The sequence below is a fragment of the Sus scrofa genome, chromosome 14 (genome assembly GCF_054392235.1).
Source record: "Sus scrofa isolate SSC_HxYL_T2T_F1_AM1 chromosome 14, Sscrofa_HxYL_maternal_Yorkshire_Landrace_v2.0, whole genome shotgun sequence".
Taxonomy (NCBI): Eukaryota; Metazoa; Chordata; class Mammalia; order Artiodactyla; family Suidae; genus Sus; species Sus scrofa.
In genome coordinates, this window is record NC_139396.1 from 32864251 (window position 1) to 32889997 (window position 25747).

General features: G+C 50.2%; 1 protein-coding gene across 4 annotated transcripts in view; it reads right to left on the reverse strand.

The window, feature by feature from the left end:
* The window catches only part of SCARA5 (scavenger receptor class A member 5), a 132090-nt gene that overhangs the window by 44566 nt on the left and 61777 nt on the right, over positions 1-25747 (reverse strand). For 2 of the 4 annotated variants that reach the window (XM_084997774.1, XM_005670449.4), the window contains exons 4-6: positions 13907-14581; positions 3360-3440; positions 477-575 (exon numbers count right to left, since the gene is read on the reverse strand). In XM_084997774.1, coding sequence (XP_084853900.1) covers positions 477-575; positions 3360-3440; positions 13907-14581 — 855 coding nt within the window. Of the gene's footprint in view, positions 1-476; positions 576-1712; positions 1850-3359; positions 3441-4260; positions 5376-10687; positions 14582-25747 lie in introns of those variants that run through there. The other 2 variants (XR_014828430.1, XR_014828431.1) reach the window with 2 other exon arrangements.

Consider the following 25747-nt stretch of genomic DNA (forward strand, 5'->3'; position numbering starts at 1 on the left):
GGTTTGATCCCTGGCCCGGGAACTTCCGCATGCCACAGAAGACAATACAATAAACTGAAGAATCTGGCAGTACTGGAGGGGAGGTGAATATCCTGGGTCTGCAGCCTTTGTGTTTTTCCACTTTCTCCGGTTACATCACTGAGCTGTAACCAGGAGCAACAATCCCTTGCATCTATACAGCATTTAGAGCTTACCAGATTTTCACACGTAGACGCCCATGTAATCCTCTTGATGACCCTGGGAAATATAGCATCACGAGGAGTTCTAGTTTAGGGATGAAGAAACTGATGTTGAAAGAGATTAAGTGACTTGCCCAAGGTCACTCAGGCAGTCACCGGCCAAGCCAGAATTTGAACCCAGGCCATGCTCCAGTGGCCACGCTGGTGCCCAGAGGCTAGCAGTAAGCAAGGTGCAGTGGCGTGTGTGTGTGTGTGTGTGTGTGTGTGTGTGTGTGTGTCTCTGAGACACACTGTTACCTTTGAACCCACGCATGCCCATCGGTCCTGTGGCTCCCAGCTTCCCCTCGTCGCCCTTGGGGCCAGGCGGTCCTGAGGTCCCTCTCTCCCCTGGAAGACCTGGGGAGACAAAAAAGTCTTGGAGTCTCAGACCCAGAACTGGAAAGGCCAGCAGAGGCCATCATCACACACCTCAACCATGCATCCTCCCATTGCCTCTGCTTCCTGATTCTTCTCAAAGATGCTGCAAAAACAGTGGCCAAAAGGTCAGCACGAACTCTCCCTGCCGGCACCTTTTACTCAGTGAGGCCAGCCCCCTTTCCCTGAAAGGTCAAATTCTTTTTCTTTTTCTTTTTTTGGCCATGCCCATGGCATGCAGAAATTCCCGGACCAGGGGTTGAACCTGTGCTATGGCAATGACTACACTATACCTTTGACCCACTGAGCTACCAGGGAACTCCGAGAAAGGTCCAATTCTATTGTAAGTGATAGTGGAGGTGCCAGCCTCAGTTGGAAGCTGTCTCTTCACCTCTAGCTATGCTGGAGATTTAGATGGGCAAAAAAATTTTATGTGCCAGGCACTGCTTTGGATGCTGTCCATGAAGTATCTGATTTAAGCCTCACCATAAACCGAGGTATTATTTCACCTGTGTTACCAATGAGGAAACTGAGGCCCAGAGAGGTTAGGTAACCTGCCTATGATCACACAGCAGAGACTGTTGGAGGTAGGATCCTAGCCCTGGGCAGTTGGCTTCATCTCGCGCTGGATGTAACGTGCTTGCTAGTACTTAGGGCGGGAGGAAGATGAAAGCACTCTGCATCCTATGTAAGGCAAAGCCAGAAAGTTCCCTCCCTGTCATGAACACAGGGAGGTGTAGAGAAGAGGATGGTAGGCTGAAGACGAGGGGGAGCTCGGCAAGCTCAGTAACGGAGGCAGACACTCGGCCTCTGGGTCAGGCCCCCGGCGCCGCCCGCATTTCACCACGAAAAGCCAGAGTCAACAGATGCTTTCACCCAGCAGGGCCCCAGCCCCAAGGCCTGACCTCAGCCTGAGGTTCTCTCTGCAAAGCAGGGCACTCTAATTAACTAATTAATTGTTTTTTCCTGCCTCCAATGTTGGTTGGTTTTCTTGGGCTTTTTTCCGTGACATGAGGAAATCTGTCTCCCAGTTATGACTCCTCCGCAGCAAATACCAAATGCCTGAAAGAAGAGGGGGGCCCCGAGAGGGTGGCAGGACCTCAGAGAAGGGCTTACTTTCTTTTTTCTTTCTTTTTTTTTTTTTTTTTCCTTTGGTCTTTTTAGGGCCGCATCCATGGCACATGGAGGTTCCCAGGCCAGGGGTCGAGTTGGAGCTGCAGCCGCTGGCCTATGCTACAGCCACAGCAATGAGGGATCTGAGCCACATCTGCAACCTACGCCACAGTTCACGGCAACGCCGGATCCTTAACCCACTGAGCGAGGCCAGAGATCAAACCCCACTGAGCAAGGCCAGGGATCAAACCCCGAGTCCTCATGGATACTAGCCGGGTTTGTTACCACTGAGCCACAACGGGAACTCCAGGCTTAATTTCTTTCTTCTCCTTCCTAACACAATGCTCCCGGGACCCAAGAGTCCTGCTGCCACAGTGTTCTGAATCTAGTGCAGGTTATGCCCACGCAGCCCCCATCCCATCTCTGACTGAGGCAGGAAAAGAGGTTCCACAGCTCTGGGAACCCCAGGAGCATCCTTAATTCTGAGTTTAGGGCGCTGCACTGAGAGGGGGAGGCCAGGCGTGGAGGCCAGGCTACGGGCTCTGCCTCTGCCAGCCTCTGCCTCCTCTCCTCCTCAGAGATTTAGGAAGGGGATGGCCTGGAGGCATAATTCCTGACTAAGTCAGCATGCACCTTTCCCCTGTTAAGCACCTCCCTTCTCTTACATCATTTAGAACAGCCTACACTCTTCTAGAGAAATGCTGCTCAAGCGGAGGTTTGGGAACAGACAGACCCAGATCAAAGCATGACAAAGTAATGGGACAGGAACTTCTGAGACAAGGCATCTAAGAGGAACACAGTCTTTCCAGGAGGCCAGAAAGGACCCTCTTTGCCAGCCCCTGGACCTTCCGGGCTGACTCTAGTGGGTGTGGCAGGATGGCGACGTCAGGAGAGAGGCAGGTATCTACTGAGCAGGGGGGATCAGCAGGAGGCGGGCGTCAGGCACTGGGGATCCAGGAAAGATGAGGGGCGAGACATACTTGACAGGTTGATCTGGATCGTGGAACTCCCTCCCTCCTTTCTGCCACACCCGTGGTATATGGAGATTCCCAGGCTAGGGGTCAAATCCGAGCTGCAGCTGCTGGCCTACACCACAGCCACAGCAAATACCTTCCATTCTTTCTGATGGCCCTGGTCACAGAGACCTTGATGCCTGAGATGGGAAGTGGATTCAAAAAGCTCTGAGCTTAGAGTTCCTGTTGTGGCTCAGGGGTTAATGAACCCAACTAGGATCCATGTGGACCTGGGTTCAATCCCTGGCCTCGCTCCGTGGGTTAAGGATCTGGCATTGCTGTGGCTGTGGTGTAGGCGGGCAGCTAGAGCTTCCATATGCTGCGGGTGTAGCCCCCAAAAGACCAAAAGAAATAAATTTTTTTTTTTTTAAAAAAAGAAGCTGTGAGCCTCACATGCACCCTTTTCCTTCAGATCATGGTACTTTCTATGGAAATGGATTTGCTCCAGCCTATTGTTCTACTGTTATACCAACAAGTTCTTAGTCTCTTAACAGAACAGGGCATTTGTAGCTGAATTGATGGGGCACTTTCCAGAGAGCCCCATCACCAATACCAATGAGAAAACAGAGGGTCAGGGATGGACTGGGGGCCCCTTTCCTTCCTGGAATGTCCAGGTCCCTCCCAGGGGACTCTCCCTTACCTCGAAGTCCAGGCAATCCAGGGATTCCAGGCTGGCCTTCCTTCCCTTCATCACCCTGATCACCTTTGGGGCCTGGTGGTCCTGGAAGAGTTACAAACAGCAGAAGGTTAGAGGATGGCTTTCTGAAATAGGTCACCTGCAGGGGAAATGAAAACTCCGTCTAAAGAGAAGAAGTCAGCATAATGCTTTGGAAGCACACAGAGCTCCACCTGGTCCAGCCTTGTGTGTGTGTGTGTGTGTGTGTGTGTGTGTGTGTGTGTGTGTGTGTGTGTATGTGTGTGTTTGCAGTGGGGAGGTGGAAATCAAGGAAGCCTTCCTGGAAGAAGTAACATCCAAAGCAAAATCTCAAAGAGGGACATAAGGTGTCTAAGTAAAGGGAGGAGTGGGATCGTGTTATGGACTGCATGTCCATGGCTCCCACCCCTACACATACACCAAGTGCACATGCTGAAGCCCTAAACCCCAGTGTGATGCTATTTGGAGATGGAGCCTTTGGGAGACGATTAAGTTTAGATGGGGTTATGAGGGTGGGGCCCCCATGATGGGATTAGTGCCATCAGAAGAAACCCCAGAGGGCACTCTCCCTCTTTCCATTGCTCATGCTGGCACTGCCAAGCATGCTTTCTCTGCCACAGGAGGACACAGCAAGAAGGCAGCCATGTGCAAGCCAGGAAGAAGGCTCTGACCCAAACCCAACCCTGAGCTCAGACTTCCAGCCTCCAGAACCGTGAGAAAGAAATCTCTGCTGTTGAAGCCACCCAGTCTGTAACATTGTTAAAGCGGCCCTAACTAAGAGGGAAAGGGGAAAATTCCAGGCAGAGGAAAAAAATCCCTGTAAAAACTTAAAGAAGGAGATCTGTGAGTCATGATGGGATCAGAATCTGGGGGCAGGGTGTGGGATGGGAGAAGAAGTGGGAGTCTTAGGGGCCTGGCCTGGTGTAAGTGCTGAACTTGACCCTGAGGGCACCAGAAGCCACAGGAAGCACCTGAGAGAAGAGTGTGGTCAGATCTGCACAGGAGGAAGACGGCTGTGTTGGAAGATGGATGGGAACAGACGGAAAGCAGAGGCAGGATGTCAAGAGGAGGCGGCACTCCAGGTGGGAGGTGGCAGAGCCCTGGTTAGGGAAGCAGGGATGTGAGTGGCTGTTGGGAGGTAGAAGAGGCAGACCTTGCTAAACATAGGTGGAGGTGGGGCGGCAGTCAGATCAGGATCAGGATCAGATTTCGGGCTTGAGCACCCGGATAGAAGAAGGGGTTTCTAATTGCTCCATGGGATCTGCTTCCAGGGTGAGGCGCCAGCATCCTGACAGGGATTTTGGCAAGTGTGATTGGATTGAATCTTCACACACTGGGTTGCAGCCACATAGCTGGCTAGCAAGTGAAGGTCCCCAGGTCTCTACTCAGGTCTGTCTGGTCCTGCCCACTCTGCCTTGCTCATCACACTAGATGTCATTCCCAGGATGCTCTGGAACCTTCCTGTACCTCGATCTGCTGTTCCCAGGCTGGCGAGCCCAGGAGCCCTCCCTGCCAATCCCCTGTGGTGACCTGGTCCCTGAGGCTGCTCACGGCCACCTCCTTGCCCTTACTCCTTCTCTGGTCCATCATTCCTGCTGAAAGTGGGCATCACGTATTTGAACACATGTCCTTGGTGCCACTTGATGTTTGTCTCCCACTGCCTTGGCCTGGAGTCACAGGTATACATCAAAGCTGTTCTCTTTTTCCTACCGACATCACCAGCTCCATGACACAGCACCACATCCTTGCCATCCCTGTTCCAGCTGTGAAGATCCAGCCTCTAAGACCCCCATTCCTGCTGCTTGGCGAGAGGAAAAGAGGACCAAGGAATATGCCAGAACTCTACTTTGCTAGGTTGAAGGGGGTCCCCTCCAAGGCGATGTCCACCTGGAACCTCAGAGTATGACTTTCTTTGAAAATTGGGTCTTTGGGAGTTCTTGTTGTGGCGCAGCAGAAACGAATCCAACTAGTAACCATGAGGTTGCAGGTTCAATCCCTGGCCTTGCTCAGTGGGTTAAGGATCCAGCATGGCCATGAGCTGTGGTGTAGGTTGCAGATGCAGCTCTGATCCAGTGTTGCTGTGGTTGTGGCGTAGGCAGGCAGCTACAGCTCTGATTCAACCCGTAGCCTGGGAACCACCATATGCCACGGGTACAACCCTAAAAAGATAAAAAAGAAACAAAGAAAGAAAATGGGGTCTTTGTAGATGTAACCAGTTAAGATGAGGTCAGATTGGAAGAAGGTGAGTCCTTACACAATGACTGGCATCTTTATAAGAAGAGAAAGCACAGAGAGACCCACAGGGAGAAGGCCATGTCACCATGGAGGCTGAGACTGGGGTGCTGGGTCTACAGGCCAAGGAATGCCAAGGACCACTGGCCACATCAGTTAGAAAGAGGCCAAGAAGCATCCTCCCCTAGAATGTTTAGAGGGAGCATGGCCCTATGGACACCTTGATTTCAGACTTCCAGCCCCCAGAACAGTGAGAGAATACATTTCTGTGGTTATAAGCCACCAAGTTTGTGGTACTTTGTTATGGCAGCCCTAGGAAACCAAAACATGTATACTCATAGCCCAGCAGTCATGTCTTGCACAATAAATATTTGATGAATGAAGGAGTATATGAGATCAGAGGGTTTTAATACACACAAAACAGCCAGGCAGCCAAGAGCAAGATGTCCTGATAGATTCCCAAAGTTGGCATCATCCCCAGCCCCTAACCAAAGTTGACAGCTATTTAAGAATTCAATGGCACACGCGCAGGGGAAAAAAGTAATCAACAATTGAAAAATGCATGAGTTACACACAAATCATTCAAGGGGGACTGGGGTATGTGACCACCTTCCTATCTTCTATGAAAAAAGCAAAGTAAGGAGTTTCCACTGTGGCATGGTGGGTTAAGAACCAGACTGTAGTGGCTTGGATTGTTCTGGAAGTGCTGGTTTCATCCCCTACCCGGGTTAAAGGATGGAGCATTGCTGCAGTTGCAGCTCAGATTCAATCCCTGGCCTGGAAACTTCCACGTGCTGTGGGTGTGGCAAAAAAAAATAAAATAAAATAAAAAGAAAGAAAGAAAGAAAGAAAAGCAAAGTCAGACTGACTAGATGAAAAGACTGGGACACAGCACACGTTTGGAACATACCTAAGGTCACACAGCAAAGAAGGATAGAGCAAAGAAGCAAATGAGTTTACAACTCCCATTCCAGCCATCTTCCGGCCAGGTCAAGGCTGCAGCAAAGGGGGCCAAGAGAGGTTCCTGCACTGCTCTGGCAGTTACAAGGCAGTCACCCTCCCTGCCTCTAGCACAACCTCTTTTTACTCTTCTCTGCCCCCTCCACCCCTCCCTGGGGGAGCCAGCCCAGCACTCCAGGAATTAAGCAGGTCAAAAATGCCATGGACCACACCCTCCCTTTGTTCTATTTGCTCTGACCCAACGTATGGACCCTCCCAGGACTAATTCTGGCAAAGAGGATGCTGCCCAGTGGACTGACCCTCATGGCGAAGAATCGAGGTGGCACAGAGATCAGGTGGAAGGTGGGGTTGGTGGACGGACATGGAAAATCTTGGGTTCAGGTCCTGGTTCTCCAAAATCTAAGTAAAAATTCCTGCCTTGGGCATTCGTCATGAGGAGTATGTGAAATCAAGGAGCTGGTGCATGTAAAGGGGCTTGGCAACTTTCATAGGTTACCTGGTGGTTTCCTGGCCACCTGTACCCCACTTTGCACAATGCTTCATCAGAACCACTCTGAGATGCCCAAGGATGGTTATTCTAAGTGGCAAAGCTTGGCTGGGTCATTCAGGGAGAATTGGGTCTGAAAAACATGCTACACGTGGATATAGTTTTTAAGACACAAATAAGGGGTTCGGGAGGGCCTGTCCTAGAGCATCACTGGGGAGAAGCTGGGGTGGACAGTTAAAGGGGGGTGCTGCTTTTCAAGTCTTAGTCACGTCCTCAGGTGGTACTGGCCAGGTCAGAAGAGCCTGGGTCGTGGCCAATCTGAGTCTCATGGGGCCAGGCTGCCTGGAGCTCTGAGGACCAAGCGCCTCTTCAAACCACTGCCCATGGGTGATGATGCACTCTTGGGTTTGTCAATTTCTCAGAAGCTGGGGCTAACAGTCTGGCGCTTGCTTGGACTCCCCACTTCCTCTGCCCCGCCCCCTACAAGGCTGTCACCCAGGTGATTATCCAGGTGTATCTCTACCTCCTTCCTCACCGCCTCACTCATCAGGGTCCTCCCAGCTTTGTAAAATACCTCCTTGTCTTCAGCCTTTCTCTTGAACTCGCTTTGCACACTGCTGTCCAATTTATTTCATTAGAGGCAAATGACCCAGAACCCTTGCAGCTCCTCCCACTACAACAGGCAGCTTCCTGTGATGGTGACCCAGCAGACCTTTCCCAACCCGACCCCTGCTTCTGCAGACTCACTGTCTGATACCCCTGGACACAAACTCTTCCATCTCGGCATAAACGTTCTGTTCATGGTGTCCCCAAACACTGGCCAAATCCTTTCCTTTCTAAGAGGCCCATCAGTCTTGGCCCTAAAGTTCACCTTCAAGCTCACCCTTCCGATGTCTGAGGGTACCAGGGCGCAGAGCCAGAAGGAGCCTCGGACATCACTGTGTACACACTCTTCAGGGGAGCACCCTATGCCACATGCCAGCCACTGTCGCTCCCCTCAGACTGTGGTCCCCAAGGAGGACAGGCCTACCTGCAGGGCCAGAGCCCCACTCTCTGTGGCCCTGGGCCTCACACAGTGCTAAGTCCATAGGACAGAATCAAGGGATGACTTCTGGGCCATCGTAGATGCTGTTACAGCATCAGTGGTTCCAGTGGTCCCTGGATGAGCTTTTAAACTTCTCAGCGTTTGCACTGTCACTGTCTCACCTTTATTATTTTTTTTAATCACTGGAGCAGAAGTGAGCTAGGACAAGGAGGAGCAGAATCTAATTCTCTGTCATGAAAACATCCCAGAACCCCTCCATGGAGCTTCCGGTCCCCTGTGCCAGCAACTCTCTCCACCGCCTTCCACAAGGTGCTCAGGGACTGGGAGGAGGAAAGGGGAACCTCCTGGCCCTGTGCCCCGGGGGCCCCCTCTGAGCCTGTCCACTGGTCTAGCCCACCCCCTATGCTGCCCCCAGTGCTGTTCTGTCCTTGCTTGGCTGTGCTGAGCCGCTCCAGCTGGAAGCATCCTCCAGAACAGAACAAAGGATTTGGGATGGAGCATTTGGGAAAAACACCAGGATTCTTCTGGGGACCAGCCAACAGGGAGGGAAAAGCAACCCGTTCTCCCTTCCCGGATCCTGGCACGAGAGACGGACTGTGGGACTCGTGTGTGCTGGAATCTGGACTGTGACCCGCCAAGAACAAATGACCATGACAGCTGATGCAGCGAGCCCAAAGCCAGCCACACAGTGACCAAGATTGTAATGTAAACACCCCTGCAGACCATGCTAAGCCCAGGCGGCTGCTGGAGGTGGGGTCCATCCACAGATTACTCTGCGCTTCCACTGCCCTGATGTCACTGGGCTCTGGATTCTCAGCGCTATTACGTTTATAGTCATTTATGGTTGTGAGCTCTCTCACTTCCTTCATTCCCGGCACCCTCTCCATGACCCCGAGCATGTGCGCAGGGCTGCGGCTCCCCCAGCCTGCAAGGCCAGCTTTCCTCTGAGCCCCAGGCAAAGGGCTGGTGGGCGAGGCTGGGTGCGACCGCTAATGCCCACAGCACGCCCTCCACTCCCGCCTCAGCAGAGTCATCGGATGTGGAAGGCGAAATGACAGAGCCCCTGCAACCCACCCAGGGGTCACCACCAGTCTCTGGTGGGCTGGAAACCCCACCTACAGGCTACTCTGTTCAGAGAGATGCCCACCACCACCAGCACGCCCTGTGCCCCAAGGCCAGGGCCCACTGTTCCAGCCTGGAAGCCAAAGCCCCACTCTTGCTGTGATCATTTTTGAATGGGACCCTCTGTGCTACTAGATAGTATTTTTTTTTCCTCGAAAAAGCAGCCCAAAATTTGCTTTGCCAACTTGCTTTCATGAATTGAGAGATGGATCTGCTAGTCCAGCTGGACCACTTGCTGGGGATTTGATGCAGGCAAGTCATTTCCTTGTTCTGAGATGCAAGGTCCTCAACTACAAAATGACAGGAACAGACCAGAAGATTTCCGAGCCCTATTGTCACTCTAACCTTCTGTGAGTCTATAAAACAGGCTGGGGGCAAACAGAGCCATCTGCATACGGCTGGAGAGTCTTGCCTTCAGGCCTCTGCTCACCCACTGACCCTTCCTGGGAGGCCCCCCTCTCTGGACGGCTTTCCTCCTCCTAGGACGCCTCCCCTGTCTGATCATCTCTCTGTGGCTTTCGAAGCCACAGAGAGATTTCAACAGATGTGATAAATGCTGAAAATCCAAGGCAGAAAACAGAATGCACCACTGTGAATGTACACAAAAGATAAACCAGAGACCCAGTCCTAGAAAACTGTGTAACAAAGTGAGAGAATGAAACTGCTTGGGGTCAAGCTCAAGAATAACATAAACAAGCTCATATTTGAAAAATATACATAGCGGAGTATTTGTGGCTTCTGAGCCAGGAAAGGGCAGAGTGGGAATGTATGTGTGTGTGTTTCAAGACTAAGAGAGGAACCAGGCAAAGCTAGCGCAGGAAGGCCACACGGGCAGCAGTACAGAAAGGCACGAAAGCTTACCTAGTCAAACATCCCTTATCCAAAAGCCAGTGCACAGTTTTGCACCATTCAATATGCCAAACAGAATGCTCTAAGCTCCCCAACTGGGTCCCTGGCAACTGTGAGAGAGCGAGGTGAGAAAGGGAGACCCCAGCCGCAGTGGTGGCCCTGGGAGCTAGAGAGGCCATGTTCATCTCTGAAGAGCCAGCAAGAAGGCAAAGCTGGAAGACTGAAAGGCAGGCCTGGGCAGAATTGAGATGACACGTCAGTGGGACACTTGGTTTCAGAACCAAAGGAAGATTACCTGGAGGATTCCAACAAAAGAATGCCTGACCCAGGGAGTTCCCTTTGTGACTCAGAGGGTTAAGAACCTGACTAGCATCCATGAGGATGCAGGTTCGATCCCTGGCCTTGCTCAGTGGGTTAAGGATCTGTCATGGCCAGGAGCTATGGTGTAGGTCACAGATGTGGCTCAGATCTGGTATTGCTGTGGCTGTGGTGCAGGCCGGCAGATGCAGCTCTGATTCGACTGCTAGCCTGGGAACCTCCATATGCTGTGGGTGGGGCCCTAAAAAAAAGAAAAAAAAACAAAAAACCAAGAATGTGTGGACCCAGAGCCGTTTCAACTGAGCCTAGGAGAGTGGACTGAAAAATGAAGAGAACCAGGATATGAACGTTCAGTGAGGCCAAGGAGGTTGCACTGGGCAGCGTGGTGATGTCTGCTGACTGGAGGAGGAAGGCAGGGGAGCACCTGGCAGGGACTAGCCCCCAAATGCAGGAATGGACCCGAGGGACCACCCTCACTTCTCTTATCACAGCTCCTAGCTGGTTTCTCTCCACCCTGGAAAGCCCCATGGCCAGCGACAAAAACATGGTTTCTGAGCCAGAAAGACCCACTTTGCATCTTGGCTTTGCACTTGCCAATTGTGAGAGGAACGCTGGGAAAGTTATTAAAGTTTCTCAACTATAAAGTGGGTTCAAGAATGCCTTTTTTGCAGGATGTGAGGGTGGGCAGTCTTTAATGTCTACTTAGAGAATGAATGTCGACAAAATGTCTGGCTTGTAGGTTATGATTTGGTGCCACGGCTATTATTAGTAAGTACCGAACAGACTGGGGAGGTCAAGGAAAAGCTAAGACCCCAGGGGTGTGGCCTTGGAAGAAGGCATGCTACCTCCTGCTCTCCTGCCATTTCTGAGAAATGAAACCCAAAGTGACCCAGTACATAAAATCAATCCTCTGGTGGCACAGGTTCAAGACGTAACAGCTGTTTCACAAACATTTCTTGAGTTCCAGCCACATATATCACACTATGAGGTGCCGGGGCACGCAGGGGTGGACAGATGAGGGTGGATGGGCTGTGGCGGCTGGAGCACTGGACATTGGGTTAAAAGTCTGGCCTGGCCATTGAACTGTACACTGAAACGGGTGAACCTGATGGCATGGAAACTATACCTTATTAAAGTTGTTGAAAACAAAAGTCCTGGGGTTGATCAATTCAAGTCATGTGGCATTAAGCAAGCCAGGTATTACCTCCTGGAGCCTCAGTCACTTTTCTGCAGGAATCTGACCTGCCCTCAATAGTGAAACTTCAATAGTGGTGATGGGGAAAATAAAATAACGTGTCGAAAGCACTCTGTGAACTGGAAAGTATGATGCAAAAAGGAAAGCTCTATCAGGACTACTTTCTGCTCTGATAAATAAGAGAATCTCAGAGGCGGAGGTGTCAGTGAGCTAGAGAGGCCAGAGGGTTCTTGGGAGATGGGTTTTGAGCGAGATCAGAAGGACCAGTGGGATTTGGATGACGAGGAGGAAAAAAGAAGCATGGCCAGAGGAGGGACAGCTGAAGTAAAGCTAAGGCAATGGAAAAAGGCGGGCCGTGCCTCTGGGGCAGTGACATGATGTGTCCCATTGGACTGGATGCTTCACTCAGGGCAGGGGGTGCAGGTTGGCCATCTGTGGAGCATGTATGAGCCACAGATGTGCTGTATTTGGCCCACAGAGTTAAACAATTAAAAATTTCTAGAACATTCCATGTTTCTGGTTTGTCTGGAAAGATGAGAAGACCTTGTCAACACCAGGCCAAAATGGGCTGGAGGGAGTTTCCGTTGTGGTGCAGCAGAAACGAATCCAACTAGTATCCATGAGGACGTGGATTTGATCCCTGGCCTCGCTCAGCGGGTTAAGGATCCAACATTGCCATGAGCTGTGGTGTACGTTGAAGATGTGGCTCGGATCTGGCGTTGATGTGGCTGTGGTGAAGGCAGGCAGCTGTAGCTCTGATTGGACACCTAGCCTGGGAACTTCGGTATGCTGTGGGTGCAGCCCTCAGAAGCAAAAAACAAACAAACAAACAAACAAAAAAACAAACCCAAAAAACCCAAAAAACAAAATGGGCTGGATGTGTCATAGCCTCCTACTACTCCCCTAATACCAAAGTCATGTTACTCATTGACATTGCTCTAGTGGCCCCTGCAGACAGCTCTGTTTGCAACTCTTGGTCCAGGGGAAGAGCTGGAGGAGAAGGCAGGAAAGATAGGCTGGGGCCAGGTACGTGAGAGTAAGTATATCAGCTCTGGGATCAGAAAAGCCGTGGTCCAAATCCTGGCTCCATCATCTCCTAGCCTGGACTATGTGAGCAGCTTTCTGACCTCAGTACATCAGGGTTGTTTTTAAAAGACATCCTATGAGATAACATGGTACCTGATGCAGCTGGAGTTCAAAATGGCCTTATTATTGTCCCCTGTCAGGCTAAGGAGCTTTTAACGAACCAGGCAGATCTTGGGAAGCCACAGAGGATTCTGAGCATGGGGTCATGCAGGAAAAGTGCATTTTGTGAACTGTGCCTCTGACAGTGATGTGCAAGAGTAATAAATGAAGCTAACGAATTGTTAAAGTGTGTTCTTCCACCTGGATGAATATAGATCTCTAACAGCCTGGAAGACCAGGTTCAAACTTAGAATTCTCCAACTTTCTGTAGCTCTACCCACTGGAACATCATGCATATGGTCAGGCCGTCCAAGATGGCCGTTCTCTTGCTCTTTGTACATCTCTTAGTCAACCAGTGCCTGCTTCACCTTCGCCCTGACTGACCTTCCTATATACTTGCCCTGGCCCCAGCTAGTGATTGCTCTTATCAAAGGGGCAGTGAGGGGCAGTGCTTCTCTGCTGGTTTCCTGATAACCCATGAGCCAACCTGACATCAATTCCTTCTATAATTAGCCATCTCCCCTCCCCCTAGGAGCAAAGACTGCTGCCCCCTCCTACCTGCCTCCCTTTGCTGCACAGGGTGGGGTGTCACTCTGGGACTTTGCTTCAGACCTGCAAGCTCCCCCATCCATCATTAAACCACTGATGTCTCAGTTGCTGACTCTGAGCTCTTTCTTGGTCTTAAAACTGGGCAACTACAGGCCTAGTGGCCTGTGGGGTACAGCCCAGCACCATGGAACACCATGGAAGCTCCAGAACACTAGAGGAGCACCTCTCTGTTCCCAGCCTGAGCCCCTGCTTTCCTTCCCAGCCGAAAACTCTTGGAGTTGATGCATCTAAGCCTGAACACCCAGTCCCGCATGAGCCACCCTTGGCCATTCTCATGCCTTGGGGGTGTGTACAGGGAGTGTGCCATCCGCTGAGGAAGTGGGGTGGGGAATGGAGGTAGAGGGGCAGGGAGGAGGTTGAGCCTGCGCAGCCCTGGAAATGCAGAGAGCCCATTTGGGCAGAACACTGGGGTGGGGGGCGTGGAAGTGCAAGACTTAGTACAGGGGGAGGGGGCTTGGGGAGGTAGGTTCAGGAAGAAGGCCTGAGCAGGAGGAGCCCAAGCTGTCCCGGGGGCCTCGGCTGTCGGGTACCTTTGGCCAGGGAGATGTTCCGCAGCGCAATGGAGTGCTCCCAGTCCTTGAGGCGCAGGTCCTCGGTGACGCTGTTGAGCACGGCCAGTTCCTGCTTGAGCTGCAGCTCCAGGCCCCGGTGCACAAGGCGCATGCGGCGCGCGTCCTCGCTGGCGTTGCTCACCAGCACCTGCAGGTCCCGCAGCCGTGTGCCGTGCAGGGCCACGTCGTAGGACAGGCTGTGGTTGAGGCCGCGCAACGCGCCGCCCACGTCGGCCAGCTCGTCACCCAGGGCGCCCACCCGGCGTGCCAGCCCGTCCAGCAGGCCGGCGTGGCGCCGCAAGAGCAGCTGACTGCGGTTGCTCTCTACCTGGAGCTGATAGAGCTCCAGCTGCGCCGCGTCGCTCTGCTGGCCCGTGCGGTCGCGCAACAGGGCCACGGCCTGCTCACTCTGAGCCGCCTGCGCCTGCAGCCCCCACAGCGCGCCCTCCAGCCGCTGCACAGCGCCTGCCAGCGCCTGCAGCGAGTCCGACTGGTTCTGCAGCGCGTCCTGCGCCTTCCACACCTGCTCGCCCAGCTCCGCCTGCAAGGGCGCCTGTAACAGCCGCAGCTGCAAATCCCGGAAGCTCTCGTTCAGCCGGTTCACGTTCCGAGTCAGCGCCTTCAGGTCGTCCGGGGAGCTCCGGGGCCTGGACACTGCGTAGGAGGAGGAGAGGGGAGAGATGAGGCGGCTGGAGGCGCCCCGGAGGCCCAGAGCCCGGTATTCAGTAGGTGCTCAATAAACACCAGATGAAGGGCAGGCAGAGGTAGACGATAGACAGTAGGCTGCTTTAACACCTTAGCGCCTCTCTGTGCTCAGCCAGGGGTCCTCAAACATGTCTGCCCATTAGAATCACCTGACCAGGCATGGCAGAAATTATGATTGGATGGGTATGGGAGGTGACCCAGGCTTTGGAATGTTAAAAAGAGCCCGTGATGCCCTCGGCAAGCGGCGGCAGAGATCTCGGATGTGGCTCGGATCCCGCATCACTGTGGCTGTGGCTTAGGCGGGAGGCTGCAGCTCTGATTTGGCCACTAGCCTGGGAACTTCCACACCCTGTGGGTGCGACCCTAAAAAAACAAAACGAACGAAGAGTTGGAGATAATCCCAAGGTGTTGATGAGTTTGGGAACTTCTGGCTGCATCTATGGATTAGGTTGATCCACTGGAAACTGTCCTTTCTGTATTTTGGAAATGACTGGTTATCAGCAGGTACATGTGGCTCACCCTGCACTATTGTGTGTTATCCTCTCCACTTTAGGAGGGAGGTACCTTTCTTATCCCCTTTTAGGGTCTGAGCTGGTAACCGTTGCCCCAAGCAGCATAGCAAGTAAGTCTTGGAGCCAGGATTCCCACCCACAGGGCTTGCTTGCTCCCAGATGCTTCCCTACAAGTTTGCTAGGGAACTGCGGGAAGGGACCAAGCCAGTGACTCAGCCAGGCCCTGGGCAACACTGCTAATTCCCAGCCTACTGAATTCAGGGTCCCATTACCCCTGGGCGGTGCAGATACTTTTACCTCCAGGCCCTCCCCTCTCTGCCTTTGACTCTTCTGTAGATCCCCTATTTCCCTCTTCAGGCCAACGACCCATCTTGCTGATTTCCCACCCTTTCCTCTTGGAGAGGTTTCCTTTTCTTGGTTAGAATCAGCTATTTGGTTAGAATAGCTGATGCAGGAGTGTGCATCTTAATAATTATAATCTAGCATCCAGTGTCTCCTGGACACTCATGGACTGCTCTCAGGCACACTACAAACCTTGGTGCCTCTTGGGATGTCTAGCAATGCACTGTCCACAGCTGTGTCCCTCTCTGCTCTGCACACCAGGAAAATGGCAACTAATGGTGGGGGTGGGGCAGAGTAGGAGGTGGGTGCAGATGGGGCACAGAGGGAATTCTGCCTTCCAAATCTTGGAATGAGGAGTCGGAGAACTTGGTACTGCTTATTCTAGCAGTGGGAAGATGTGGCTAGAATAGCTCACTTCCCTTGGAGTTCCCCTTGTGCCTCAGTGGAAATGAACCCGACTAGATCCATGAGGATGCAGGCTCAGTCCCTGGCCTTGCTCAGCGGGATAAGAATCCAGTGTTGCCGTGAGCTGTGGTGTAGGTCACAGAGGGGCTTAGATCCTGAGTTGTTGTGGCTGTGGCATAGGCTGGTGGCTACAGGTCTGACTTGACCCCTGGCCTGGGAACCTCCAGAGGCTGCCAGTGCAGCCCTGAAAAGATCAAAAAAAAAAAAAGAAAAAAAGAATAGCTCTCTTCCAGAATCATGGGAATGGGGAAGGTAGGGTGGAAGGGGCTGGGGCTGATGCTTCTGGATGTACAGCATTCATGGTGGCTGCTCTGGAGGAGATAAGTTATTTCAGATTAAATTCAGAGGCTCACAGTGCTGGATGGGCACCTCAACTTCTCCCTCACCCAGCACACTTTTTTTGTCTTTTTTAGGGGCACACCCTTGGCATATGGAGGTTCCCAGCCTAGGGATCATGTCGGAGCTGCAGCCACCCACCTACACCACAGCCATAGCAATGCCAGATCTGAGCCATGTCTGCCACCTACCCAGCAGCTCATGGAAACACCAGATCCTTAACCTGCTGAGTCAGACCAGGGATCAAACCCACATCCTCATGGATACTAGTCGGATTCGTTACCACTGAGCCATGTTGGGAACTCCTCAGCACTTTTTAAAAAAGTTTTATTGAAACATACTTAATTTGCAAGGCTGTGATAATGTCTGCTGCACAAGAAAGTGACCCAGCACTTTAATCTCCAAGAAAATCACACTGTCCAGCCTCTGCTTAGACCCATTTCTCCACCTTCGGTTAGTTCTAACTCATGGAATGTTCTGCATTCTGTTCAGACTTCACATCTGCCTCCCTGTAATTATCTGTCCATTGACCCTGCCCTCCAGGGTCACAGAAGGCTAGTGAATTTTTTCTTTCCCCACAAGACAGCTCTCCAGAATCTCAAAGACAGTTATCACATCTTTACATAATAATGTTTCTGGTTTAAATCTGCAGTTCCTTCACGGGCTGTCTCATAACTAGCTCCTAAGCCCCCAGGCGTTCTGGCTAACCTCTTTTGCACATACTCAGTGTGTCAGCATCCCCTTAGAGGGTGGGGTTTGATCTAAATGTGGTTTTCCAAGGTGTGCAAAAACTAATCCAAAAATGGTAAAAGGATCATTAGCATCATTCTGGACCTAAGACTCTCTAATATGGCCCAAACTGGACCCAGTTTAGCTTCCTCTGAGCTTTTCAGACTTTTGTCATAATTTTAATCTATGCGGTCTTTGGTGAAGCTTCCTCAATTTACAGAAAAAGAGACTGAGGCCAGGAGAGAATTTGCAATCTGTCTAATGGTACACGTCCCAACTCCTGGCCCAGCGGGTTCTGGCTACTGATGCACCGCTCTGCTAAGTGAGCTGAAGAGGTTCTGGGGAAATGATTCCATGACCCAGTCACAGCCCACGTCACCACAGGAATTGTCTGCCCAAGAAATCATCACAGGCCAGGATTGGATGGTGTGTTTGTCCAATATTCAACCCAGATGGGTTGATAAGTACTAGAGAGAGGACAGTTGGAAACCAGAAAGCCTGATATTTTAGTGTCGGTCTCTGTTCTTGATACCCTGGAATTCAAAGAGACACCGCAGCTTATCAGAAGTAGTAAAAACCATGTGTTTTGTAAATTCTGGTTTTAACATTGGGATTGTGAGTGACTAAGAGACATAGCACAATGACTTGATTTAAGTCACAGGATGGGTTTAAGGTTCCACTTGCTCAGATCAGCCAGCGACGACATCATGAAATAGGCAATTTCCGCTACTCCCCATCTCGGCCAGCTCCCACCAGTCCCTCCTTCCCCCTTCATGTGGTCTCCATGCCATTCTGGGGCCCTGTGCCCTTGGAGGCCCCTAGCCTTGCCCATCAGCCCCTCCTTTCAGAACCTACCGGCTCTAAGGGCCCTTCTCTCCATCCAGAAAACTGGACTGAAAATTGCCCACGTGGGGACAGCCGACAATCAGCTACCCATCCCCAGAGAGTTCACTGGGGTCTTTGATTATAGTTCATTACACAACCTATTTTAACTTAAAATAAAAGAAGGAAATCCACAATTTCATGACCTCCAACAAAGCACACTTGTTTTCTTTCCATTTCCTTCTTCTAATGCCATCCCTGTGCATATCCAATCTTTACCGTTTCATTTCTGGGTTTTTTAAACCTAATACAATTATTTCATAAACATTTCCCCAACCTTTTCTGTGTCTTTTTTTTTTAAATTTAATTTTTTTTTTCGGCTGTGCTTGTGGCATGTGGAAGTTCTTGGGCTAGGGATTGAACCTGCACCATAGCAGTGACGCTGAATCCTTAACCGCTAAGCCACAAGGGAATGCCTCTCTGTCATTTAGAATTATATTCTTGATGGCTGCCTGAGAGTCCATTGAGGAGATGCAATAATTTAATTTACCCATTCTCAATCATGGAAAATAAATGCAGAAAGACTCTCCTTCTTTCAAAATTTTTTTTACCAATAAATTGCCAGAGTTGGATTACTAGAGCAAAAGTTATAGATATTTTTAAGACTCCTAAAAATTCCAGCCAAATCACACAAAAAAGAATAAAAAAAAAACCAAAAAAGTTTAAAAAATTCTAAAATTTCCCACCAAATCACTTCCCCCAAAGTTATACCTATTTATATGTACATTATAGATTTTTTTATTTATTTTCAGTCTTTTTTAGGGCTGCAATCATAGCATATGGAAGTTTCCAGGCTAGGGGTCAGCTTTGAGCTGCAGCTACTGGCCTACGCTACAACCACAGCAATGCCAGATCCGAGCCTACGCCACAGCTCATGGCAACACCAGATCCTTAACCTACTCACTGATCGATGCCAGAGATCGAACCCAAGTCCTTATGGTTACTAGTCAGGTTCCTTACCGCTGAGCCATGACGGGAACTCCAACATTATAGGTTTTTAAATGTGCCAGTTTCTGTGAAACCTCAGTGTACTATTACAATTTTCATTGGTTAATTTCACAGATACAAAATGGTACCTTGCAGGTTTTTTTTGTTTTTTTGTTTTTTTTTTTAACGTTAGTATATTCTCATTGTGGAAGTGGCATTTTCAAGGCAATGCATTAGCTGAAAGGAATGACGTAGGCATTTTAGATACCCAGGCTAATCAGAACAAAATTTTCTGGAGGGGAAAATATTCTTTGGGCTCCAATCATGCTGTAGAAACCCAGAGCAGCTTCCCTCTTTTGGGATCACTTACCCACCCCAGAAATGAATTATCTCCTTCCAACAGTCACAGTGTGTTCTCAGCTCACAATACCCCCTACCCCTCCTCATCACCCATTTAATTCCTTGCAGATGTTTGCTGTCCTCAACAGGGAACAGTTCTTCTTCAAGTGTGACTCTCTTAATTCATGTTTATGCAAACAGTTCATTTATCTCTCTGCCTGCTGTGTTTACTTTTCATGCACTTTATTCTTCAACTTTTGTACTTTCACAAAACAGAGAATAAATCATACAGTAACAATTATAACTGGCATTTCCTGAGTACTTACTATGTGCCAGGCACTGTTCTAAGTGCTTCCTATATTAATACACTTAATCCCCTAACAACCCTGTGCAATAAGTACTATTATTATTATCATCTTATTCCAAACAATGGAACTGCGGCACCCAGAGGTTGAGTAATTCCCAAGGTCACACAGCCAGTAGAAGGAGGAGACTGACTTTGGGCTCAGGCAGTTGGGTTCCAGAGCTCCCTCTGAAAGGGTAAAAGGCACAAAATAAACTTTTCAACAGAGACACACAAATCTGGAATCAGCTTTGGTGGTACTGCGTTCCCTATCAGGCTGGAGTCAGGCTGTTTGGCAGGAATCATGGATTCTAATTCGGATTCGGATTCTGTTTGAATTGCTGGATACTCATGAGCATGTCTTTGTACGCTCTGTAATAATGAATGCTTCGCATATTCATGTCCGCCTCAGGCCATGCCCTGGGCAAGGCAGTTCTACAGGCACATCCCCTGCAGCCTTCCCACCCACACCCCACCCTGGGCTGGCCCCCTGTTCTATAATTGTCTTTTTTTTTCTTTTTCAAAAAACTTTTATTGAAGTATAGTTGATTTACAATGTTGTGATCATAATTGTCTTATACATTCATAAAAAAATGATCTTGAGCTGGTTAAGTCAAGGTGCCCCAGACGTGGTCCTCCCAAGCCTACAGGCAGATGGCATCACCATTTCAGACAGGCTGTTTTCCCAAACACACCAGGCACAGTCACAGTGCCAGCGAGGCAGGGGATGTGTGTGTGAGTCAGAAGGAAGAAAGCTAAGCATTCTGTTTGAGGCTTGGTGACCTAAACATTGGGCATTGGTGTTAACAACCCTTTATCTTTGTATAAAATTTCGCCTCGGGAGTTGCCGTCGTGGCGCAGAGGAAACGAATCTGACTAGGAACCATGAGGTTGCAGGTTCGATTGCTGGCCTTGTTCAGTGGGTCAAGGATCCGGCATTGCCATGAGCTGTGGTATAGGCCAGCAGCTACAGCTCTGATTAGACCCCTAGCCTGGGAACCTCCATGTGCCACAGGTGCAGCCCTAAAAAGGACAAAAAGAGAAAATAAAATAAAATAAAATTTCACATCCATTACCTCTCTTAATTTTCAACGTAACTAATCTTGGGAGATAGGCACGGCAAGTATTCCTAATCTCATAGAAGGGTGAAAAAAGAGGCTCAGAGATGGCACAGATGCCAGAAGCATAAAATAAGGATGGATTGGGATGCTCTGTTCCTTAATCAGGTCCTCTGTCCTCTATACATGCGGCAGGCATGGCTAGTTTCACCTGAATTCCAGCATCTACATGGGGACGCAGGGCAGAAGGTGGCATTTATGAAGCACCTGCTGTGGGCCTAACTGGGTTCTAGTCTCTTACTAGAAGTGGCTTCATTTCCTCTTCCCATCACTCTTGTGAAGTAGGAATTCTGCCCGTGTTCAGATGAGGAAGCTTAGGAAGGTGGCGGAGCGGGAAAGGGGACTTAGGCTGTTTGGTCTCTGAAGGTCCTGCTTCCACTGCCACCCCTTACACAAAATAGCAGAAAGCATCTGCCCTCCCCCCTTTTCTTTCCAGGCCACCTGAGCAGAGGCCCTTGTGCCAGCCTAGCAAGTGGGGGGGATTTGTGAGAGGCTGGGGGTGGGAGTGGGGGGACATGGAAGTGGCATCTAAATTTGATGGAGGCAGCCCTTGGGGCGGCAGGGGCTAGAACACTGCCAAGTGCCCTACAATTCTCACGAGGTCCTCCTAAGTCTACAGGCAGATGGCATCACCATTTCACAGATGAAAAATCAAAACCTGAGCAATCAAGGAAATAATGCCACCCCGTGAGTAGGAGGTGGACCTGCCTGGCGCTTTCACTGCTCCGCACAGTGGTACTGCCTCGCCTTTGTTTAGGCTGATGATGCTGAAAGGAGCAAGATGGGTATCAGAATTCACAGGGCATCACGTTAAGGTCAGGGTTGGGAAAGGATGAGGCTGGACCGAAACTGCAAAGCAAGCATGTCCACTTAAGCACCAAAAAGATGACAAGGGCTTTCTTTCAGGTGGCCTGCAACAATGGGCTGCATTTCCTGAGATCTGGCCACATGCGACTTGAATAGAAAATTAATTTAAAAGTGGAGAATTGCATAACAAAGACGTTATCAGCAGATCTTCAGCACTTAAAGTGAGGCACATTTTCATGAGGGTCCCCTTGTTTCCAAGAGGTAGGAGAGAACCAAGGCCAGCCTCATAATGTGTGACCAGTCCGGTGACACAGCACCCCACACTCAAAAGGGCCACATGCTTGGAGCTTAAAGCTCTGCAGTCACTCTCTTGAAACTTTGGCTGATTTTACCTTTGAATTTGTGTCTTCTAAGTGCGGGGCTAAAGCAGAGGAAATGAAGCAGATGGGGGCGCACCTTCTTAAGGACCCAAAGAGTGGGGCAGCAGATTGCTAAGTTTGGGGTGAGCTTATTTACTTTCTTACTTTTAAGTACCAGACGCCCTGGTTCCTAGCTCAGCAGGATGTCCAGGATAAACATTTACAGGCTGGAGACAAACTTCTGCTTTGTCTGCGGCCCCACCAGCCCCTTCATTCACACAGGGGGAGCCGGAAGCTTCCAGCTGCAGCTCAGAGCAGCAGGAGGCCCCTTTGAGAAGCCAGAGTCTCCATCTTTGCATCTCAGGTGGCCTGAACTTTTTGATGCCCTGTCAGTCTGAAGGCTCATCAACCAGTGTCTCCCGGGGCCAGAGCTTTGCCTGCATAGGTGTGCTCTCCTCCGTGCCTGCCTACAGTGGCCTTTGTCAGGGGACTGGAAGAGGTCTCTAAGTAAGCATGCACAGGTGGCCAATTCTAGACTTTTTTTTTGCAATTTCTTGGGCTTCTCCCATGGCATATGGAGGTTCCCAGGCGAGGGGACCAATTGGAGCTGTAGCCACCAGCCTATGCCAGAGCCACAGCAACTCAGGATCTGAGCCGCGTCCACGACCTACACCACAGCTCACGGCAACGCCAGATCCTTAACCCACTGAACAAGGCCAGGGATTGAACCCACAACCTCATGGTTCCTATTCGGATTCGTTAACCACTGAGCCACGACGGGAACTCCTAGACTTTTTTTTTTTGGCTGCATCCATGTGGAGGTTCCCTGGCCAGGGATTGAACCCATACCACAGCAGTGACCCGGGCTGCTGGAGTGACGTTAGATCCTCAACTCACTGAGCCACAAGGGAACTCCTCAATTCTAGGTATTACAGACAGGCTATAAAAAACAGCCATGAAGGATGCAGACTGCCTGCCCCCTGGAATGCAACCCAGATGCCCCCCCCCCCCCATTTATTTTTATTTTTTGTCTTTTGTCTTTTTAGGACCACACAGGCACCACATATGGAGGTTTCCAGGCAAGTGGTTGAATCGGAGCTGTAGCTGCCAGCCTATGCCACAGACACAGCAATGTGGGATCTGAACCACACCTACACCACAGCTCACAGCAATGCCAGATCCTTAACCCACTGAGCAGGGCCAGGGATCGAACCTGCGTCCTCATGGATACTAGCAGGGTTCGTTAACCACTGAGCCATGATGGGAACTCCCAGATGCCCCCTCTTTAGACACAGCCCCTCCTCTGGCACATTGACGAGCACAGGCTGGGAGCTGGAGGAGGCATGGAGCGTATGCTGGCTGGTGGCAGCAGCAGCCGTGGGCGCCCACACGAGGGCGGCCTGGCACAACCTCAAAGGAAAAAACCCCACCAAGATGTCGATTACTTTCCCCAGAGGTGTGGATGGATATTTTGTGCTCCTGGCACAAGGGCTCCCTTTGGTGGTCCAAGCAGACGGTATCTCTGATAATTTGCTGTTGATTACTGTGGAAATGGGATCCAAGACAAATGATAAGTCAAAAGGCTCCTCCTGAGGAGGCTGTCCCCAGGTTCCCTCTTTCGGAGGCAAGAATATCTGGAATCATTCCCAGCAAGGTCAGAAGACCCAGCGTGTTGATGGGGAGCATACATCTAAGAGGAAAGAGGCCAATTCTTTGGGAATTCGCAAGTGGAATGAGCAACTCGCTCTTTATTTTAATTTTTATTTATTTATTTATTTATTTTTGTCTTTTTGCCTTTTCTAGGGCCAAACTGGCAGCATATGGAGGTTCCCAGGCTAGGGGTCTAATGTAAGCCGTAGCTGCTGGCGACAGCCACAGCCACAGTAACACGGGATCCAAGCCGTGTCTGCAACCTATACCACAGCTCACGGCAACGCCGGATCCTTAGCCCACTGAGCAAGGCCAGGGATCAAACCTGAAACCTCATGGTTCCTAGTTGGATTTGCTAGCCACTGAGCCACGACGGGAACTCCAAGCAACTTGCTCTTTAAACTGAGATGGTGCCTAGTGTAGAGGCTTGAACCCTGGCAGCTGGTCCATAAAGAGCTGTCAGATGAATGAGTGAATGACTGGAAGTGGAGGGTGGAAGGAGGCTCAGAAGTGCCCACCTCTCAGAAATAGAAGAGCTTTTCCTGGCAGAGGCGGCAGGGTGGCCCTTGGGCCAGGCCTTCCTCTCTCTCAGCCCACCCAGACCTACAACGACCAACTTGGTGTCGGGGTGTCCTGGCAACACCCCACTTCATCTGCACCTCCCACCTCTGGCTGTCTGCCCCCAGGGCTTCTGTGACGTCTCAGAATCAGGGGACCTCGTCCATGCATGGCCTTGACCCTCCGGGAAACCTTGACCTATGCAGGCAGGAGCTGGTGGGTAAACACTCCCCATAGATGACTCTGCTGTTCTTACCACGTAGCTGCTTAGAACTTCCTGGCAGGACTGACCCAGTAGCTACAGCAGATGCCAGCTCAAGACTACATCCCTGTCACTGTTTTCCCTCCTTTATGACCCCCTCCCCGCTCCCCAACTCCTGCTTCCTGGGATCACTTCTCACAATAAACTACAGGCCCACTCTGATGTCCATGGACATTTCAAGCTAAGCTAAGAAGCATCCCTTCCCCTCTCAACGTAAAGAGACCAGCTCTCCTCCCATCTTTTGTCTGCAGACTCCCCCGTGCACATCCTGAGTCGCTTTTGTCCCTAAGAGATCACAGATGAAGTTGAACGGGGATACACATTTGATCATTCATTAAGTCATTTAATACTTGTGTATATTGTATGTATGTAAGTGACCAACTCACTATATGGATTTGGTCAATGATAAATACAGAGAGGTCTAAAATACAAGCTTTCCAGAGTTCCTGTCATGGCTCAGTGGTTAACAAACCCAATTAGCATCCATGAAGATGTGGGTTCAATCCCTGGCCTCGCTAGTGGGTTAAGGATCTGGTGTTGCTGTGAGCTGTGGTGTAGGTCGCAGATGTGGCTCGGATCCGCACTGCTGTGGCTGTGGTGTAGGCTGGTGGCTACAGCTCTGATTAGACCTCTAGCCTGGGAACCTCCATATGCCGAGGGTGCAGCCCTAAGAAGACAAAAGACAAAAAAAAAAAAAAAAAAGTGAAATGAAATAAAATAAAATAAAATACAAGCTTTCCTATCAAGAGATGTATCATTTCCTTAGGGAGGAGAGTACACAAAGGAGAGAATCTGTTTTAAAACTCTTCTGTTCTAGTGTGTTTCAAAATGTAAAACTCTTCTGTTCTAGTGTGTTTCAAATGTTCTCTGCAAAAAGAAAACCCAAACCCAATGTTAAGATTATCTGAAGAATGGATACAATGAGTGTCATGAGTGAACATTCTTCAGCATTCTTGTTAGATGCCTCAGTCAGTCTTGCAGAGAATGAGTTAGAAAGAACAGGACCTGGGGGAGGTTTGGAAACCGGGTAGGAGGCTGGAGTCCTGGTGACAGAGGAGGGGCCTGAAGCCTATTAGGATGGAGAAGAAGGACATACAAGACATGACAGAAATAATATTGCCAGGACTCAGTGGCCCCTTAGAATTGGAGCTTGAAAAATAGAAAAGCCTCTTTTTTTTTGCCCTTGGGCCCACAAATGCAAAAGTTCTCAGGCCAGGGATCAAACCTGCGTCACAGCTGCAACCAGAGCCATAGTAGTGACAATGACAGATCCTTAACCCACTGAGCCACCAGGGAACTCCCAGGAAGTCTTTAGTACTGTTGAATAACATGATGTCAGCCTGGATGAATCAAAATACTATTTTTGGGGTGGGGAGGGTCCAGTTTTTAAAAAAATTATTGTTGAATTACAGTATTGGGTTATTTCTGGTGTACAGCAAAGTGACTACATATATAAAATATGAAATATTTTATAAAATATGAAAAG